Here is a 22,695-nt window from a genome sequence, read left to right on the forward strand (position 1 = left end):
AAGTTTGGTTTTTTTTGCTTTCATTTAGTTTGATATTTCTAGGTCCTAATAGTCTTTTTTTAGAGTAAGAAATAAGGAGAGTGTCTGATTACAGTGTTAATGTGAATTAGTTGTTGTTTGTTTGTGTTTTTGACTTTTTCCTTAGCATGAATGGCTATACATGAGACCCTTATATTTGTACAATTTGGGGGATTTTTCAAAGAAATTCATGATAAGTGCATCATTTATTTAAGGTGCACCTCAGTCATTTATATGATTTAATCTCTATTTAAAACATGGATTTAAATAATGTGGTAGAGTTTGAGTCACCAAGTGTTTTTAAGGCATTGATCTTTTAATGTTGAAGGTGCTTGCCTCTTTGATTCCTAGTGAGGGCTCGCTTACCACCTTGCAAAAGGTTGCCTTCTTGCTGTGCCCTCCTATGGAGGGAAGGGGCAAGGGAATTCCCTCAAACCTGTTTGATAGGAAAACTAACCTCATTCAAGAGGACTGGGCACTCATGATCTTATCAACTTCCAAATGCCCTGCTTCTGAAAATCATCGCTTTTGAGGTCAAGACTTCAACATATAAATTTGGTGGAAACACATTTAGTACCATGCAGTTTTGCATCCTGAATATTTTAAGAAATGTATAAAACAATTAACATTCTAGTGTTAATTACAAGTGAACAATTTATTCAGTGTTGTTTGGTTAATATTAGTTATGTGTTCAAATTCTTTTTACTCATTTAAAAACACATGGCCTTTAATGACAATATATTGCAATAAGTGTCATAATTAGATTTGTTTAAATTTTTTTTGAAATTCTGAAATACAACTTTAAAAAATGAAATCAGAGTGAACTAAAAATATTTCTATAATGCAATTAATGTAACATTTCAGCACAGTATCTCTTACAGGTTTGACATATGCCTATGCCATCATTTTACTTTTCTTCACACCGATTTTTACCTAATTTAAAAAAATTTAATATTATACCTTATTTACATTAATTGCTTCATAGACTTCACATATATACTTTGGTTTACCCAACAAATATTTTATCATTTAGTTGCTTTAAAATCTATGCTCAGCCTTATGTATATTACAAATAATGTACACGATAATAATATAACTTGCACTTTGCCCTAAGACTGTCTTATAGTAATATCACTTAAAACTTTTCTAAGTGCTGCCTGTGAGCCCCAAACAGTACAGAGAGCTTAACATATATGATCAACCTCAAACCCTACGTGGTGTAGATTTTATTATCTCATTTCATCAGTGACTAGATTATCCAAAACTATGCATGTAGTAATGGATATATTCAAGACTGCTCCTAGTTTGACTACAAACCCCATGATCTAACTATTTTGTGAAACAATAGGGCCAAAGCATGAGAATATTTTATTGCTCTTTGACAGATTTAGAGTATTGTTTTCTAAAGGATTGGTGCCACTTTTCAGTGTCACTTGCCACACATTAGAACACTAGGTCCATTCTGTTTTCTCTAGCACTGAATATCATCGCTTGTTGTTAATTTAATTTAAAATAGGAAAATGGTGCAGTCCTTTAGCTTTCTTCCTTTGTTACAACTAAAATAAAAATATTTTATATGTAATCAAGTACTTCTTTTGTGAAATTACTTTTCTTGTTTTTTTCTCATTTATCTATTGACAACTTAGTGTTTTTCTTACCCAATTCTATGATCTCTTGTTTAATAATTTAAGTCATAATTTATCCATAGCCTGCAATCTTGCTTCTCTGTTCCAGCATCTTTGATAATTCCTTCCCTAGAGGAATAATCACCTTGCTTCCATAGGAGGGAGGTTATCGTACTTACATAGACACACTTCATACCTGTATTGATCAACTCTGTGTAAGAGCTGGCTAAAGTAATTTTATTTGAATCCTCTTTGGGTCTGAAAAGATTATGCTATCATATTTTAATCTGATGAAGGACAAATGGAAATATCTTGTTAAAACAAAGATCAACAGGTTTTTTTATTATTATTATAAGTCAAAGGGAGCTAAGCTATTTTAAACTTGGATTAAAACAATCTTGTTATAGCTGCATGCAGTTATGTACAGAGTTCTAGGTACTAAACACCGATGGGAATACAGATATAGACTGTGTTGAATCAGAGCTCACAGATAAGATTCCTTGCTATTTCTAGCACATTTTGGTGGTATTACTTTCTATAAAATAGATGATTTCTATTTTGAAATCATCTCTGAGGCTTGTGAGCATTAACCTGTACTTATCTGAGTATTCATTGGCTGAGGGAAAAATACATTTTTTATACCACCTGATGTCAAGCTATTACTGTGAAAGTGTCTTCAGAAATTATTTTAAAAGGTTATTAGGGGGTCATTATCAAACTTCTGATGCTCATAGAAAAGTAACTTTAGCTTTAGTTTTGTTAATAACATATTAATGAGCAGTATTATATAATCATCAAATCCTTAGAAAACATATTTTGTGGAAATGATTTTTTTTAATTACATTGGCCATTATGTATTTATATTAGTTAATCTGAATGTAATTTTTATTTAGTTCTATTATGGATAAAATATTTAGTCTAATAATGTCATATCAATTATGAAAAATATAAATTATTCTGAGATAATGAGAATCTATTCTGTCACATTGATTATGATAACTTTAAGGTTAATAGTTAACACTTTTCCTCCAAAATATTTGATATGCCAGACACTGATCAAAGTAAAATATATGTATTCTCTCACTTTATTTTTACAAAACTTCTGAGAAAAAATACATATATTTGTCACTATTTTATAGCTGTCAACCCAAATAAGGAAGGTTTACCAAATTATCTAGAGCAATTTTTATGCCACCTTAAAGCAAATACAATAAAAGTATAAATATTTAATTTTATATGGTTCTAGGTTTTTTTAATCACATTTTATTGAAATAATAAAGTAGAATTCTAATGATATGTAAGTTGATTTAAATTATTGGATTTGGTGTTATAGTGAATTCCGTGTGAGTGTATGTGTGTGTACGTGCATACTTTTTCATAAGACACAAAGCTTATTTTTAAATTAAGATAACTTTATAAAATGTTATTATTTTTAGAATTGTTTATGTGTTTCTTGACACAGTTCACTTACCATGAGTTAGACAAATTCTGTTAGATAATAGCCAATCACGATGCAGTTATTGTTTTCCCATGCGTAATTCTATATGAATGTATAAACTGTGCACACTTTCAACTAGAAGGATATTTGCACTTTATTAGGAAATGGCATCATTTTTTTCTCATTAATAAACAGTTGGATACATTTGTTAACAACCAATAATTGCACATTTTTTGTTGAGTTGAAACTGCTGTTTGAAATGAACTCATATATGCAGGCTTTCTATTTTAGTAGATATCAGTAAATTGAGATAATTTTATTATCAGTTAATACCAATTATGGTAAAACATTGACTGCTTAGGAGTGTCATTCATTGTGTCTAAACCATGAAGAAAAAAAAAAAAAAAGAAAACAAGCAAGAGCAGTCATTCTCATCTCCGAAAACTAGCAGTCTAACAAAGGAGGGCAAACAGTTTTTAAAGGGCCAGATATTTGATTTAGGCTTTGTAAGTCATACATTCTCTGCCCCAACTCCTCAACTCTGCCACAGCAGCACTAAAGAAGCCATAAACAACAAGCAGTGAGTGTTCCAAGAAAACTGTATTTGCAAAAACAAGTAGTAAACTGGATTTGGCCCTTTCTCTGTAGTTTGCTAACCCCTAATCTGAGTGCTGCAACGAGGCAGGAGTGGTAGGAAAGTTAACTTGTATAAAATTGTAGTAATTGTTGGAGACATTAATGCAACAGGTGTTACTGTAAAGAAGTATATCAAGATCTGCCAAAATACTCTACAGATGTCTTAACTACTCTTACATTTTTTTAATATTCTGATATACTGTAACTCTGACTCTCAATATCTCCACAGTGAAAATAATGATTTGGCATATTCTTTAAAATGTATTATAATAAATAGACAAATTGGAAATAAATGTTATGTAGCAATTTTTTAATCAGAATTTCATTTTAGTGACAGTAAAATTCTCAGACATTTAGTAGTACTGCAAGTTAAAATATTGTCAGTGCTACAAAGAAAATATATTAAAATTGTCTACTTTTTCTTTGAAAAGATCCATTGGAATTTTATTTGGAAATAATCATCTATCTTCATTAGTGTTTGCAAACTTATTGGAAATTTATGTCTTGTTTACTTATTCTTTTTGATATAAAATAGAGTAGATACACTTCTAGAAATGAAAGTTCAAAACAGACAGATTTTAAATGAAAGCCTAGACATGCTGGTATATTATATCATTACTGAGCTCACATTATAGTTCTGTTGAGATCACTGTAAATGCTATTCGTTTAAAAATATCTAGAAATGAATGCATTGAAGCACTAAGTAACTTATGTCTTTTATTCTGCCATCAGTTAACATGTTTTCTGTCAATAAAGTGCATTTTATAAAATAGTTTACTTTGTATTTCCTGGATTTATTACTATGAATATGTAGAAAAATTACAAGAATCTTGAGTGTTGCAATATCTGGAAAAATGCATGTATTCTGTATAGTTTGCTTTTTTTATATAGCTAGTGCTCTGAAAATATATATTTGGAAATACAATTTTTTAATCTAGAAAAGTAAAATTAAATTGGTAGGCCTCAGTAAATGATTTGGGAAGTTATATACACCTAACGTTTTCAATAGGCTATAATAAGTAATACCACAAGCATAAGAAATCAGTGGGTCACACAAGAAAGTCTTTATACTCTTTCCAAGTTTGTAGGCTATGTGCAAAACATGTATTTAAAGGGCTATTTAGGATTTCTTCTGATGTAAATTTTGAGGGAATTTCTGAGGAGAGATATGTTAAAATGGGCTTACATCTTTATTTCTGTCTATATTAATTGCATACAATTAATTCAAATATATTGGCTCATGACATTTCCTACTGATAATCACTTTAAGCAAAATAAAAATAACAATGTACTACAACTCTATATTTCTTAAATTCATAAAACGCTTCTTAATTTGAAAGGCACTGTGGAAAAAAATTAATTGTATGCATTTAGAGATTTTTGATTTTGAAAAGGAAAACAGACACCTGAGTAAAGTCATAGTGTCTTTATGCTATATTTGAGGGAGTGGGATCTCTTCCTTATCTTGGGCTCTCTTGTTTGCTTTTCAGTTGCTGCGAGTGTGGCTGTGGGAGGGCTTCTTCCCTGTGCGCTGTTGCCCATCCAAGCCTAATATGGTTAGTGTTCCCTCCCACCTTCACTCCTATGTGATGTCCACCTATATGTATTACCGTCGGCATTTCTTTTCTTTCTCCATTTGTGTACATTTGAGTAGAATAAAGCTGGCTCCCCAAATTGAATCCTAACAAGTGATTTCACAATGTATTATTTCAAATAAATATTATACATACGGCACATCATCCCCGTGTCAAGCATTCATACGTCTCTTCTGAGGCTTTTACTGTGGTCCTGATTTAAACTAGGGAGTTGTGAGATTACAGTTGTACGTTACACATTTAACATGCCACCGTTTTCTTTGTTCCATTAAGTAAAAACCATGTCACACGTGGAAGTAGAATGCTACTTCTGTCAAGGCAAAATCACCTTTTCTGTCTCCCAAAACCGTGGAATGACCACAATATAACTTGGATCTTCTATTGTCATATCGTTGTGAATACATGTGGCACTGGAAAACAAAGCCACATGTAATTTCAAATGGTTTACCTAGTTTTATTAAGCTTGAATTATTACAGATATTAGAAGTGATATTCTCACTTTGATACCAGTGAAGTAGAAAATATGCACATTTTTCAATCAGTGTCCAAAAGGCATACTCTTAATTATTTATAAGTACAAATCCTAAACATACATCTGGGGTTACGACTATTCACAGATGCATTGGAACTCCTACACAATGGGAGCTACTTTGTGAAAAGTGAAATACTCCAGGTAATTTCTTTCTAGACTAAATAGCCTAAATCCTTGCACTATTGTTCCCAGTTGTCATTTGTAGTCAGAATTTGCCAAGGAAAGATTTCTAAGGCATATTAGAAAGCTATAGAGTTTCCTAGGGACTTTTAAAATTGTTAGATGTATTCTCTAGGTATAAAGTAATATTTGTTGCTTAAAAAATTGTGTGTGAATGAGGGTATACAGATGTGCAAATGTGAGAAGTGGTGGAATGGATGCCAATGATCTGAGAACAAGAGAGAGTGAACGAACATAGAATATTGTAATTTAGAAATATTTTTGTAAATTTTTTTAAAATTTTGAATTTGGAGAAAGTTTTAAAGTTTAATATGAAGGTAAAGATTTGTTCCAAATAACTTACACAGGAAATTCTTATGAGCATGGGGCTTCAGTGTCAAACTAAATACAAACTAAAATCTGGCAAAAGCTATAGTATAAAGTTTGGTTTTAATGTGTGTGTGTGTGTGTGTGTGTGTGTGTGTGTGTGTGTGGTGTGTTCCTGTGCTATGAAAAACTAAAAATGGTCATTGAATTGTCTATTCTACTTTAGTGTCAATTATAGTTGTTAACATAGATAAATTATCTCTGAAGCAGAATAAGCATAATTTACAACTTAGAAAAGAACATTGATATTGATGCCTTACCTTGAACTACATCTCAAAAATACTTCAATGGAAGTGTGAATATTTATGAGTCTGTGGCTTTGAAAGTATTGGAAAAGGCTAGCTTTAGCCAGATTGAAATTCTTGATTTAAAAAGATAGTATCTTTTTCTAGTGTATTGTTGGCTTCAGGTGGCTTATGAAATGAATAGAAGAAAAGAAGGAAAATAGGAAGGCAGAACTCTTATTTAAAAAAAAAAAAAAAACACATCAGTAAACTGAAGATGACAATGTCTTTCTTCCAATAATGTTAGAAATTGTGAAGGCAATGAGTTTGTTTGTATATGTGCATGTGTATTTGCCTGTGGGTGTGTTTGTGAAAAAAATAAATAAAGATTTAGCCACATATGTATTTAGGCACTCAGTAAAATGCTACCAGTCTTCATGGAAAGACTCCTGGAAAAGCTGGAAATATTAAAAAATATATTCTTGGTAAAATAAAACAAATTAAAGCCAAAGAAACAAACTTTAACTGAGCTGATGTAAACAATAAAAAATTTGTCCAATTTTTAACTGGGTAGAAATCAGAACTAAAAATGCTTTATTGCTATATTTTGTGAAGGTTCATTTTGTAATTTCATGTTACTACAAATTTTCTGTTAAAGATGGTATTTGTTTAGATTAAAGCACTAGGAAGGAAACAACCTTATATAATACAAATTAAGAGCCGAGAAGAACCATTTATCTAGGAGAGTCAGTAAAATAATAAGAAATCTGAAATCTTGTCACCTAATTTTGCATGTCTCATCATGCCAGCATTTCCAATAACCATGTCATTCATTTTCAAAATTCTATCATCATCATTTGTGAACAGACACATTTGCAGTTATAGAACAGAAATTTGTAGACTTTTTAATCTTAGAATTCCATTGTTTTTCGTGTCTTGAAAGATCACTCATGAATCCATATGTGGTTAGTTTTGACCTTAATATAATATGATACATATACATTAAAACTATCCATTGTAAATGCATTGACTCTTAGAAATATCCTGAGATAACTTGTGGAAATTTAGGGTTCCAAAGAACATTGTTTCAAAACTATTCATATAGATTCTTGGCTCAGCAATTCCAATGAGTTGATACTCTCACAAGGATCTGAGATTCTGATTTTTAATCTATCAAATTTCCTACCAGGAAACCACATCCATCATTTAAAAAATACATGATGCACCATTTATAAGATGATATTTATAATTACATGTTGCCTTTTTAAATCCTTTTATTTCAAATTATTTTCATCAGTATAGTTGCCTGCTTGCTTTGTTGTGACATTCATAAACATAATGTTAATATTCTAAACGTTCTCCCTGCTTTAACTGAAATCTACCCAATGATAAAAGTTATTTTTATACTATTTCTGAATGGAACTCAGATGCCTAAAGTTTAAGCACCATATCCCCAAAACTTCCCACATTTTTAGCAAAGGTATTTTTTAAGTTGCCGTGGCCTTTATTGTCATCTCAACCAGCTCAACTTTCTAATCATGGTTTTACTTCTCAAAAAAAAAAAAAAAAAAAAAAAAAAAAATTATTTTTACAAACAACCATTTTTGAATTGATGATTTTAATGTAATAATGTCTCTACTTTCTAATGTTACCCCTTATCCCCGAATATTCATCTGTGTTTGTGCTTACAGAAACCAATGTATATTTATAGCATAATATTTATTATAAATCCATCTAAAATATCCCATAGTCCCAAAGTAGCCATTTCTTGCGTTTTTTAAATTCAAATGAGTTAAATTATTTTCTTCATTCATTAGGTTTCACGCTTTTCGGTGTCTTCATATTATTTACTACATCCTTTGAGGGATTTAAGTGGCAAGAGAAAAGCAGTCACTATTTTGAAAATAGAGATATTAAATTCTTACTTTATTCATTTACCTATTATGTGATCTGTAGATAATAAGCTTCACTTTTTAAATACTTTTTATAATTTTAAAAGTATTTTAAATCAGAGACATAATAAATGAACTCTAGTATATCTCAGAATTCAGACATACAATGAAGAGATTAAAAACAAAATCCAAACAAAACAAATTTCTCTGGCCAAATGATCATGATGTCTTTGAAACATTAACTATTATCCTAATTTTTCAATACATTTTTCTTTTTCTATATTAACTCTGTTTCTTGAAATGTGTAATGAGAAAATTTTTATTTTCATACACACTTTACATTAATTATTTTATTCATCTTTATAAGATATCTGCCGGGGGGAGGGTGGAAGTACTCTTCCCTTTTATATAGCGTGAAAGTGGCATAAAGAAGAAAACCATCCCTTTGTAATAATTCTAGAACTCCATTTAAAGTGCTTTGTGGTAGGCAGATGGGAGTGTTGTTTGACATGTATATAGAGTATATTAAATTTCAATTGAAGGCCTGTTAAGCAAAATACAATCACGAACTGCTCCACACTATCCATTTTTAAAAATAACTGTGAAACTTCAGACTACAGGAGATATTAAATGGACCTTCTCAGATTGAGAAATCCAATAGTGGCATCCATAAAACAGTTAAAAATTAATAGGAAGTTATTTACTCTAGAATAAGAAAACTTTTTAAAAACAGAGAGATTTAATTGTCATAGACAGTGTTATATCAAAATTCTGTCAATTACAACTGAATTCAACATAGAGAATAGTCTTTAATTTATCTTTGCATATTTTGAAGAATTTGAAATTGTTCAGGTTTTCTTATTATAGCTAATTTTAAAATAATTTGAATAATTTATTGAGATATTTACAATTTCATGTGTATAATATTTTAGGAGATTTATTCTAAGAGTTTTAAAATTCTTTGTTTTATGTAATATGAAGATACAAAGTGATATATAAAGCATCAAGTAAGATATAATTTAGCTTCTCACATGGTATTAATCATAGGGCTGTTAGCACTCTTGATCAAATGTGAGATAAGAACTCAGAAAATTGTTTTCTCATTTTGTGTGGTATAATTTTACATCATTCCCATATCCAATGAAGTATGTTTTTCTAAATAAGTAAATTCCTTTTAATCAGTATATCTGAAAATATTTAGGAAATAAAAATAGATTAGCTGCACTTTTTGTCTGACTTAAATCTATCTATGAAGAACTCAAAATGTCAATATTCTGGTAGTATAAACGAGGAAAATATAAATGACTCACACAGTTTTGCTAGCAGGACTGCCTAAATATCCAATGCCTCATTTCAGTACATATTCATTTGCATTCCTATTGAAGAATACTGGCTCATAAAACAAAATTTAATCCATGTTCAGTTTTTATTAGATACATTAATAACTTAATGTTCAAATGTTTCTGTGTTTTATGAGGATAAGTTAGCTGACTTTAAATAAACCTTTGTCTAATTGGAGAAAAATCCCAAAGTGAAAAATTCAAAGTATTTTCTAAAAACCAGTATTATTCCTTTCAAGTTTCCAGCAGTGAAATTATCTATATACTGTCATTTATATACAACATTATGCAATGGTTGAGGTCCTTGTTATGTCAGAATACAGGAGTGTGCATATATGAAGAAATATGACTTTAAACGAGGCTCAGTTAAGAGTTTTTATTTTTTCTCATCTCATATAGATATTATTGTTCACTGTAATTCGTTGCTTTTTGAATATTTTTGCTTCAGTTTATAGGAAAAGCATCTCTTAATCAATCTGGAAAACAGAGGAACAATACAGGAGTATCAATTTCTGAGCTAGACACTGCATATGCTTACTCTTTTAAATAAATAAAATGCAAAACCACTTCTTCCCCTATTGTATCCCGCTCTACTTTATTTAGATTAAGGTGAAAAAAATTATTTAGAGCATATTTCTGTAGGCTAAAGCAATGGAAAGATCTGATAGTATGGAAGCTATTGTTTTGCAAGGATTTCCACTCTGTTTTCTATTCTGTTCACTTATCCTTTCCTCACTGGTCACAAGAGTGCCATTTATAAAGTACTGCTTGTGTACATTACTTAGTACTCTGAAATTCTTGACATTCATATCCCAAATTCATTATCAAGTCCCAAATTTGTACTCAGAAACTAAGTTATTCATTGGCTGTCCATCTCTACACAAATTTTTTTTTTCATATATTACAGAAATCTTAAATATCTAAATGTAGATATTATAACTGCAACCAAATTTTTAAGATCAGCATTAAGAGTATCAAAAATGTATTATCCAAATCCTTAGAAAAAGCATGGGAGAAAATGGATTGAATTTCTCAATAAATGATAAGGTCATTTCTATATTTAAATATCTAGAATCTCTCTAGGACATTTAAATAAATATTAATTAATGCGTATGAGTATGAGTTATGCCTATGAATAATTTCTCCTGCCCATCTCTATTACTAAGAGCAAAAGCACATTGTTTTCTAAAAGAACATGAGTATAAATGATTAGAGGATGCGATTCCTTTAAATACAGACACTGCAGATGTTTTTAGTATAATAATTTCAAAGCTCACATTAAAATTGTGATAAAAGCAAAATTTTTAAAAAATGTTTCTTTTCCATTCAGAAAAAAAAGATATCATTTCCAGAAAGGAGGAGGTACAATTTACATACAGAATGATGTATTTATTGACTGTTTTCTGATTGGTTAAAATTATGCATCTGGAGCAGGTACAGAACACAATACTGAATGAATACGCTTCCTGAAACGCTTTTTCAGTGAGACTGAACTGCTGCCTGAGTACCAGACTCTGCCAGCTGCACTTTTACTTGCTGTTTCTTGTTGAGGCTTGTTTTAACGATGCTTCGTGGGATTCCAGAAATTAATTTTACATGTTAATGCGATATGCAGCCGTATATGTTATAGAGCTCCAGAGATGCCCATAGTCAAACATAACTCCTTTCAATTGCGCTGCTGACTCTCACCCTAGGTAATGCAATGTTAACTGCTCCTCACCAAGGTATTCTCAAGTCATTTTGTTATGAGATCCAAAGTTTTATTTCCATTTTCATACCAGGAATTTTTATGCAGTATAAATATCCATGAGGTTTATTTAATGATAAAGGCTACTTGAGGATACAATTTTGAAAGCTTATCCTTTATTTTTTTGAAGGTGGGAGAGTTGAAGGTGGATTAATAGATATTTGTTTTCTAACGTAAATTCTAAGAACATGTATAGCTTTTAGGTCTCTGTAGAGTTCGTCTGACAAAGTTGTTATTGTCAGTATTATTTAAATAACACAAATCTCTGGATGATTTTGCACAATTGTATTTAGAATGTTATTAAAAAGAAAATATTAATAACTGTTTTCTCTAGAGGCACATATATTAAAGGCTAAAAGAATAATTTTATATCTAGCAAAATTATGAACAATGTATTAAAATAACTTAAAACTTAGCTTGTATAGACCAAATATAATTTCAGTGTGGTTTAATGTATTTTTGTCTTCCCTCCTCTTCATTTTAGTGAGGAGATTTAAGATGTCTTAAGGACCCTGGAATGACAAATGTATTTAAGTGTTATGAATAAAATTTGAAGCCTCGTGATCCCTGTTGTGTATTTTTCCTCACCCAAGAACATTACATGTGTTAAGAATATTACTTCAAGTTTATTGAAAATTTACTAGTGTTACTTTACTAATAAATTGACAGTTTTTTAATATGAGAAAGATAACTGTATCTTTTCTTTTCTTTCCTTTTTTTTTTTTTCTCTTTTTTTTTTTTTTGAGATGAAGTCTAGCTTTGTGGCCCAGGCTGGAGTGCTGTGGCAAGATCTTGGCTCACTGTAACCTCCGGCTCCTGGGTTCAAGCGATTCTTCTGCCTCAATCTTCCAAGCAACTGGGATTACAGGTGCCTGCCACCACGCCTAGCTAATTTTTGTATTTTTAGTAGATACTGGGTTTCACTATGTTGGCCAGGCTGGTCTCGAACTCCTGACCTCGTGATCTGCCCACCTCAGCCTCCCAAAGTGCTGAGATTACTAGCGTGAGCCACCACACCCGGCCAGATAACTGTATTTTTTTTCCAAAAATGACAAAAGATGGATTGTGTTGACCATTTTTGTGATATATATGTCGTTACACATTGTAAAATGACAAAATATATTCCCTTATTATCAAAATATACATATATTTTAAATATATCCTAGAATATGTAATCAAAGGACAGTCTCTGTTAGTGCATGTGTAATAGACACTTCATATATGTCACACAGTAGTTCTCAACCAATTTTGTAACGAAAATATTTTATCAGTCTGTCATTTGGCTATCTTTTCTTAATGCATAAATCAACGGAAATTTTGTTTTTAGTAAACTGAATGTTGTGCTGGGAGCTTATGAATAGTAAAACCACTTCTTTAGAGTTTCACTAAAAATAATTTAAATATTTTCATTTTAGCCAGTTGTTTAATGTTGTACGCTTAATCATCAATTCAGTGTTCATTCAACACATTCCCTCTCCAAACACCTGTCATTGTGTAGACATAATCAAAATATCATTCTCTCGTTCATTTATTCATTCATCAATGTGACAAATATTTTTAGTGCCAACTCTGAGTCAGGTGCCAGGTCACTGCATGAATTTACAGATGAATAAAATTTATTGCCATTCAAGGAGCTAAAAAGTAGTAAGGAAACCAACAAGGATACTGAAATGACTATGCTGCAGCATAGACTGGAAATCACAAGACAGGGTAGAGGAAGCTATTGTGCTCCAAGGGAAAATATTACATTAAGTTTGAGTATCGAGAAAAATGTGAAGAAGGAAAAAAATGGAACTGAACTTTGACAGTTGGAAATTGTTTCGAAGAAAATCCTCAGTGAAGGAACCAATATGTGCAAACGTATGGAAGCATGGAGAAATATCCTGGAGATTTCAGGAGAAAGTTTAGTACAAGTGAAGATGAAAAGGTGGAGTTGATTCCGGAAGTGTATGTTAGGGCTACATTTAGGAATCTTATCTTATTATTTCATTAAATATTTTGCAGTAGATAGCTAATGCAATAGAAAGGCATCTTATATACTGTAATTTGGCTATAGCCATGTCTAGTATAGTTTATGAAAGGAGTTATAGAGTGGAGGAGCATCATTTTGAAGGCACTCATAGGAATGTGGAGGAAAAATATTAGGTACTTAATTGAGGAAATGTTAGAGCTAATGAAAAGAAAGAGATGAGTCATAGTTCCTGGGATTTGGCACTAATTTGTTATGAAGGACACAAGAATAAGTCTTTGCTTTTAAGGGACCAAGGCCATAGTGTTATTAACGGGAAAAGAAGGCAGACTATGGTTGAAAGAAGTAAGGAAAAATACACTGATTTCACTTTCAGGTCCATTGAGTTTGAATGTTTGTGGGATACCCTTATAAAATAAATCTACCAGAAATAAAAACATAGCTCTCAAAAGAAATTAAACCAGTGAGATAGAGGTATTAATTAAATTGATAGAAATAGATGGATTGAGAGGAGAGAACCAGAGATGTTCACATGGAGGGCCTATGAAAATGTTCATCCATCAATGTAGAGAGGAGCAAAAAGAATCAGAAAAGTAGTTAGGGATTTCAATCCATCAGGAATAATGAAAAATCAAGATTGTATTTAGAAGTTAAGATGTCATTTGTGAATCTTAGGAAGACAGATTTTTTTTTTTTCCAGTAGTAAGAGAAATTTGCAAAGACTTGAAAATTTGTGGATAATTGAAAAAACAAAGAGAGATAAAGGTTTGAAAAGTGAAGCTGAGAGGCTTTGCAAGTTATGGTGAGTTTCATAGTTTTCTGGGTGGATGTGTGCAGAAAATAGTCAGTGGAGCAACTGAGGATTCCAAAACAGTAGAGAGAAAAACAAAAATCAAAACCCTATTATGCAGGGTGATGAAGACAAGAAACTATTATTTTTTGGGCAGTTCATTCAGAAAGAGGCAGTGGCCTTTGAACTGCCAAAAAATAAAAATAAAATAAAGTAAAAGAGGAAAAGAGAACAACAATGTCTAGTATACAGTATTTGGTGAAGGGAAGTTTATAAACAGGTTTGAATGGCTTCAGGCTTCTCAGTGAAATCTACTCAAGATTATTTTCTTAGTGAGGAACACTGGCTAGGGACATAGGTCTCATCCAAACTACTAGTATGAAAAGCAGTTTAGGGTTGCAATAATTTCAATTGTGCTTCATGCTTCTGGGCTTGATGTGATTGATTCACCACTTTCAGATGTGGCTAATTCTAGCTTACTTTGTTCCAGGCGATGTGGCTACAGCAAAGCAAAACAAGATCCAGAAGAGGAAAAGATGCATTTTCATAATGGGCACAGTAAGCAAATTGTAAAAAATAAAAACAGAATAAAATAAGGGACACTTTATTGTTATTTAAGTTTCTTTTCAGGCTAAAAGATTTATAACTGACCAAAATAGTGTTTTGTTTTGTTTTTTTAATAAGTGTTCTATTTGTTACACTCCTGTAAAGAATATGGACTTGGGTATTTCTGGCATGCTTTAGGGAATAGCTGAATGCTTTATTCAATTATTTAAATAATACTTTCATTATAATCAAAATAAAAACTTCTTGATTAATATAAAGAGCTATTATATTTCAAATAAAATTTTCTGGCCTATTCTAATTCCTAGCAACACAATGAGTAGAAATCTATCATTAAGTAACATCACCAGGTTAAATAAATAAAATTTCTCAGGTTTTTTTTTTCTTCTTCTTCTAGCATTTTAGTGGGAATTTACCTGAACAGATCCTGTGGCAGCAATCTTGGTTCAAATGACTTAAAAAGACCATGTTTTAAAAAATAATGCAGAAAATCATGTTTTTTATTATTTTTTTATTTTTTAAATTATTATTATTATTATTATCCTTTAAGTTCTAGGGTACATGTGCATAACGTACAGGTTTGTTACATATGTATACTTGTGCCATGTTGGTGTGCTGCACCTATCCACCGGTCAGCACCCATCAACTCGTCATTTACATCAGGTATATCTCCCAATGCAATCCCTCCCCCCTCCCCTCTCCCCATGATAGGCCCCGGTGTGTGATGTTCCCCTTCCCGAGTCCAAGTGATCTCATTGTTCAGTTCCCACCTATGAGTGAGAACATGCGGTGTTTGGTTTTCTGTTCTTGTGATAGTTTGCTAAGAATGATGGTTTCCAGCTGCATCCATGTCCCTACAAAGGACACAAACTCATCCTTTTTTATGGCTGCATAGTATTCCATGGTGTACATGTGCCACATTTTCTTAATCCAGTCTGTCACTGATGGACATTTGGGTTGATTCCAAGTCTTTGCTATTGTGAATGGTGCCGCAATAAACATACGTGTGCATGTGTCTTTATAGCAGCATGATTTATAATCCTTTGGGTATATACCCAGTAATGGGATGGCTGGGTCATATGGTACATCTAGTTATAGATCCTTGAGGAATCGCCATACTGTTTTCCATAATGGTTGAACTAGTTTACCATCCCACCAACAGTGTAAAAGTGTTCCTATTTCTCCACATCCTCTCCAGCACCTGTTGTTTCCTGACTTTTGAATGATCGCCATTCTAACTGGTGTGAGATGGTATCTCATTGTGGTTTTGATTTGCATTTCTCTGATGGCCAGTGATGATGAGCATTTTTTCATGTGTCTGTTGGCTGTATGAATGTCTTCTTTTGAGAAATGTCTGTTCATATCCTTTGCCCACGTTTTGATGGGGTTGTTTGTTTTTTTCTTGTAAATTTGTTTGAGTTCTTTGTAGGTTCTGGATATTAGCCCTTTGTCAGATGAGTAGATTGCAAAAATTTTCTCCCATTCTGTAGGTTGCCTGTTCACTCTGATGGTAGTTTCTTTTGCTGTGCAGAAGCTCTTTAGTTTAATGAGATCCCATTTGTCAATTTTGGCTTTTGCTGCCGTTGCTTTTAGTGTTTTAGACATGAAGTCCTTGCCCATGCCTATGTCCTGAATGGTACTACCTAGGTTTTCCTCTAGGATTTTTATGGTATTAGGTCTAACATTTATGTCTCTAATCCATCTTGAATTAATTTTCATATAAGGAGTAAGGAAAGGATCCAGTTTCAGCTTTCTACTTATGGCTAGCCAATTTTCCCAGCACCATTTATTAAATAGGGAATCCTTTCCCCATTTCTTGTTTCTCTCAAGTTTGTCAAAGATCAGATGGCTGTAGATGTGTGGTAGTATTTCTGAGGGCTCTGTTCTGTTCCATTGGTCTATATCTCTGTTTTGGTACCAGTACCATGCTGTTTTGGTTACTGTAGCCTTGTAGTATAGTTTGAAGTCAGGTAGTGTGATGCCTCCAGCTTTGTTCTTTTGACTTAGGATTGTCTTGGAGTTGCGGGCTCTTTTTTGGTTCCATATGAACTTTAAAGCAGTTTTTTCCAATTCTGTGAAGAAGCTCATTGGTAGCTTGATGGGGATGGCATTGAATCTATAAACAACCTTGGGCAGTATGGCCATTTTCACGATATTGATTCTTCCTATCCATGAGCATGGTATGTTCTTCCATTTGTTTGTGTCCTCTTTGATTTCACTGAGCAGTGGTTTGTAGTTCTCCTTGAAGAGGTCCTTTACATCCCTTGTAAGTTGGATTCCTAGATATTTTATTCTCTTTGAAGCAATTGTGAATGGAAGTGCATTCATGATTTGGCTCTCTGTTTGTCTGCTACTGGTGTATAAGAATGCTTGTGATTTTTGCATATTAATTTTGTATCCTGAGACTTTGCTGAACTTGATTATCAGCTTAAGGAGATTTTGGGCTGAGTCAATGGGGTTTTCTAAATATACAATAATGTCATCTGCAAAGAGGAACAATTTTTCTTCTTCTTTTCCTAACTGAATACCCTTGATTTCTTTCTCTTGCCTGATTGCCCTAGCCAGAATTTCCAACACTATGTTGAATAGGAGTGGTGAGAGAGGGCATCCCTGTCTTGTGCCAGTTTTCAAAGGGAATTTTTCCAGTTTTTGCTCATTCAGTATGATATTGGCTGTGGGTTTGTCATAAATAGCTCTTATTATTTTGAAGTACGTTCCATCAATACCGAATTTATTGAGCGTTTTTAGCATGAAGGGCTGTTGAATTTTATCAAAAGCCTTTTCTGCATCTATTGAGATAATGATGTGGTTCTTGTCTTTGGTTCTCTTTATATGCTGGATTATGTTTATTGATTTGCGAATGTTGAACCAGCCTTGCATCCCAGGGATGAAGCCTACTTGATCATGGTGGATTAGCTTTTTGATGTGCTGCTGAATCCAGTTTGCCAGTATTGAGGATTTTTGCATCGATATTCATCAGGGATATTGGTCTAAAATTCTCTTTTTTTGTTGTGTCTCTGCCAGGCTTTGGTATCAGGATGATGTTGGCCTCATAAAATGAGTCAGGGAGGAATCCCTCTTTTTCTATTGATTGGAATAGTTTCAGAAGGAATAGTACCAACTCCTCCTTGTACCTCTGGTAGAATTCAGCTGTGAATCCATCTGGTCCTGGACTTTTTTTGGTTGGTAGGCTATTAATTATTGCCTCAATTTCAGAGCCTGCTATTGGTCTATTCAGGGATTCAACTTCTTCCTGGTTTAGTCTTGGAAGAGTGTAAGTGTCCAGGAAATTATCCATTTCTTCTAGATTTTCTAGTTTATTTGTGTAGAGGTGTTTATAGTATTCTCTGATGGTAGTTTGTATTTCTGTGGGGTCAGTGGTGATATCCCCTTTATCATTTTTTATTGCATCTATTTGATTCTTCTCTCTTTTCTTTTTTAGTCTCGCTAGTGGTCTGTCAATTTTGTTGATCTTTTCAAAAAACCAACTCCTGGATTCATTGATTTTTTGGAGAGTTTTTTGTGTCTCTATCTCCTTCAGTTCTGCTCTGATCTTAGTTATTTCTTGCCTTCTGCTAGCTTTCGAATGTGTTTGCTCTTGCTTCTCTAGTTGTTTTAATTGTGATGTTAGAGTGTCAATTTTAGATCTTTCCTGCTTTCTCTTGTGGGCATTTAGTGCTATAAATTTCCCTCTACACACTGCTTTAAATGTGTCCCAGAGATTTTGGTATGTTGTATCTCTGTTCTCATTGGTTTCAAAGAACATCTTTATTTCTGCCTTCATTTCGTTATGTACCCAGTAGTCATTCAGGAGCAGGTTGTTCAGTTTCCATGTAGTTGAGCGGTTTTGATTGAGTTTCTTAGTCCTGAGTTCTAGTTTGATTGCACTGTAGTCTGAGAGACAGTTTGTTATAATTTCTGTTCTTGTACATTTGCTGAGGAGTGCTTTACTTCCAATTATGTGATCAATTTTGGAATAAGTTTGATGTGGTGCTGAGAAGAATGTATATTCTGTTGATTTGGGGTGGAGAGTTCTATAGATATCTATTAGATCTGCTTGCTGCAGAGATGAGTTCAATTCCTGGATATCCTTGTTAACTTTCTGTCTCATTGATCTGTCTAATGTTGACAGTGGAGTGTTGAAGTCTCCCATTATTATTGTATGGGAATCTAAGTCTCTTTGTAAGTCTCTAAGGACTTGCTTTATGAATCTGGGTGCTCCTGTATTGGGTGCATATATATTTAGGATAGTTAGCTCTTCCTGTTGAATTGATCCCTTTACCATTATGTAATGGCCTTCTTTGTCTCTTTTGATCTTTGATGGTTTAAAGTCTATTTTATCAGAGACTAGTATTGCAACCCCTGCTTTTTTTGTTCTCCATTTGCTTGGTAAATCTTCCCCCATCCCTTTATTTTGAGCCTATGTATGTCTCTGCATGTAAGATGGGTCTCCTGAATACAGCATGATGTGTCTTGACTCTTTATCCAGTTTGCCAGTCTGTGTCTTTTAATTGGAGCATTTAGTCCATTTACATTGAAGGTTAAGATTGTTATGTGTGAACTTGATCCTACCATTATGATATTAACTGGTTATTTTGCTCGTTAGTTGATGCAGTTTCTTCCTAGCCTAAATGGTCTTTACATTTTGGCATGTTTTTGCAATGGCTGGTACCGATTGTTCCTTTCCACATTTAGTGCTTCCTTCAGGGTCTCTTGTAAGGCAGGCCTAGTGGTGACAAAATCTCTAAGCATTTGCTTATCTGTAAAGGACTTTATTTCTCCTTCACTTGTGAAACTTAGTTTGGCTGGATATGAAATTCTGGGTTGAAAATTCTTTTCTTTAAGAATGTTGAATATTGGCCCCCACTCTCTTCTGGCTTGTAGAGTTTCTGCCGAGAGATCTGCTGTTAGTCTGATGGGCTTCCCTTTGTGGGTAACCCAACCTTTCTCTCTGGCTGCCCTTAAGATTTTTTCCTTCAATGCAACTTTGGTGAATCTGGCAATTATGTGTCTTGGAGTTGCTCTTCTCGAGGAGTATCTTTGTGATGTTCTCTGTATTTCCTGGATTTGAATGTTGGCCTGCCCTACTAGGTTGGGGAAGTTCTCCTGGATGATATCCTGAAGAGTGTTTTCCAAATTGGTTCCATTTTCCCCCTCACTTTCAGGCACCCTAGTCAGAAGTAGATTTGGTCTTTTTACATAATCCCATATTTCTTGCAGGCTTTGTTCATTTCTTTTTCTTCTTTTTTCTTTTGGTTTCTCTTCTCGCTTCATTTCATTCATTTGATCCTCAATCGCTGATACTCTTTCTTCCAGTTGATCGAGTCGGTTACTGAAGCTTGTGCATTTGTGACGTATTTCTCGTGTCATGGTTTTCATCTCTTTCATTTCGTTTATGACCTTCTCTGCATTAATTACTCTAGCTATCAATTCTTCCACTTTGTTTTCAAGATTTTTAGTTTCTTTGCACTGGGTACGTAATTCCTCCTTTAGGTCTGAGAAGTGTGATGGACTGAAGCCGCCTTCTCTCATCTCGTCAAAGTCATTCTCCGTCCAGCTTTCATCCGTTGCTGGCGATGAGCTGCGCTCCTTTGCCGGGGGAGATGTGCTCTTATTTTTTGAATTTCCAGCTTTTCTGCCCTGCTTTTTCCCCATCTTTGTGGTTTTATCTGCCTCTGGTCTTTGATGATGGTGACGTACTGATGGGGTTTTGGTGTAGGTGTCCTTCCTGTTTGATAGTTTTCCTTCTAACAGCCAGGACCCTCAGTTATAGGTCTGTTGGAGATTGCTTGAGGTCCACTCCAGACACTGTTTGCCTGGGTATCAGCACCAGAGGCTGCAGAAGATAGAATATTGCTGAACAGCGAGTGTACCTGTCTGATTCTTGCTTTGGAAGCTTCCTCTCAGGGGTGTACTCCACCCTGTGAGGTGTGGGGTGTCAGACTGCCCCTAGTGAGGGATGTCTCCCTGTTAGGCTACTCAGGGGTCAGGGACCCACTTGAACAGGCAGTCTGTCTCTTCTCAGATCTCAACCTCCGTGTTGGGAGATCCACTGCTCTCTTCAAAGCTGTCAGACAGAGTCATTTGCGTCTGCAGAGGTTTCTGCTGCTTTTGTTGTTGTTTAGTTGTGCCCTGTCCCCAGAGGTGGAGTCTACAGAGACAGGCAGGTTTCCTTGAGCTGCTGTGAGCTCCACCCAGTTCGAGCTTCCCAGTGGCTTTGTTTACCTACTTAAGCCTCAGCAATGGTGGGCGCCCCTCCCCCAGCCTCGCTGCTGCCTTGCCAGGAGATCGCAGACTGCTGTGCTAGCAATGAGGGAGTCTCCGTGGGTGTGGGACCCTCCCGGCCAGGTGTGGGATACAATCTCCTGGTTTGCCTGTTTGCTGAAAGCGCAGTATTGGGGTGGGAATTACCCGATTTTCCAGGTGTTGTGTGTCTCAGTTCCCCTGGCTAGGAAAAGGGATTCCCTTCCCCCTTGCACTTCCCAGGTGAGGCGATGCCTCGCCCTGCCTCAGCTCTCGCTGGTCGGGCTGCAGCAACTGACCAGCACCAATTGTCCGGCACTCGCTAGTGAGATGAACCCAGTACCTCAGTTGAAAATGCAGAAATCACTGGTCTTCTGTGTCGCTTGCGCTGGGAGTTGGAGACTGGAGCTGTTCCTATTCGGCCATCTTGCTCCACCCCTGACTTCAGATGTCTGAAAATCATGTTTTAATAAAGAGTTTTAACAATCTAAATAAGTTGAATTTTGATGTTTTATTATTTTTCCTTAAATGGTTCAACGTTAGTTGATTTGCCAAGTGAGTGACAAATATATTTGTTTTTTTTCCTCTCTGCCATCTTAAATGTCAAAATCATTAAAGCTATAACTCATGCTGCAAAGCATTGAGTTCATCTCCTAATCCTATCTTATTTAATATTATGTATTTCCAAAAATCTTGATGAAGTGATATTAGCAACCGTTAAAGGTGATAAAACTGGAACTCGTAGAGCATAAGTCTTGTCTAATGTCATGCAGTGACAGAAATACAGTGAGAAGCAGAATACTTTCTTTTGACTTATATGTCAGCCTTTTTGCACCATACCACCAGAAAAGTTACTTGAAATCATTTTGTATAAAATTAAAATTAATAATAATGTGATTATATTGAATATCATCCATATGAAATATAGAAAAATAAACCAGCAAATTAAGCACTTGTATTGTAGTGTCTAGTTCGGTGAATAGCATTGTCTTAATTTGCCTCAGAGACTTTCTAAGCATTATCATTGAGAGGTGTGTTTTCTCAGATATGTCATCACTTATGCATTTCTTGTGTCTGCAAACAGATTTCTAAAATTGTAAAACTGATATAGTTGTACAAATAACTGTAATTCAGGAGAGGGCTGGTCCTTGCAGTTTGGCTATTTCTAGGATTTAGGGATTTAAGTCATACTTGCATGTTAATAAAGTTCATAATTTTGCTCATCCATCACAATTACTTCTATTTTAATGCCGATTTACTTTTACAGTTAAACTGCCAGGAGTAAGAACTTATATTGATCCACATACCTATGAGGATCCCAATCAAGCTGTCCATGAATTTGCCAAGGAGATAGAAGCATCATGTATCACCATTGAGAGAGTTATTGGAGCAGGTACAACAATGTGTTTGACTTTGACTTTTAACTTTTGTTTGTATTCTAGAATGTAATATATCAGTGTCCTGATCTAACAGAGAATGTTTTTAATCTTTTGTAATTGGCTTGCATTCAAAGTGATATGTAATTGATCGCATTTT

The 22,695-nt window shown here is 34.0% G+C and overlaps 1 protein-coding gene across 6 annotated transcripts in view; it reads left to right on the top strand.

Annotated features, from left to right (window-relative positions):
- Positions 1–22,695, top strand: part of EPHA5 (EPH receptor A5) — a 288,516-nt gene that overhangs the window by 213,388 nt on the left and 52,433 nt on the right. For 4 of the 6 annotated variants that reach the window (XM_073017325.1, XM_073017326.1, XM_073017329.1 and 1 more), the window contains 3 exons: positions 5,208–5,273; positions 14,843–14,910; positions 22,427–22,552. In XM_073017325.1, coding sequence (XP_072873426.1) covers positions 5,208–5,273; positions 14,843–14,910; positions 22,427–22,552 — 260 coding nt within the window. The remainder of the gene's footprint in view (positions 1–5,207; positions 5,274–14,842; positions 14,911–22,426; positions 22,553–22,695) is intronic. The other 2 variants (XM_073017327.1, XM_073017328.1) reach the window with 1 other exon arrangement.

This window comes from Chlorocebus sabaeus, chromosome 7 (assembly GCF_047675955.1).
Source record: "Chlorocebus sabaeus isolate Y175 chromosome 7, mChlSab1.0.hap1, whole genome shotgun sequence".
NCBI classification, from domain to species: Eukaryota; Metazoa; Chordata; class Mammalia; order Primates; family Cercopithecidae; genus Chlorocebus; species Chlorocebus sabaeus.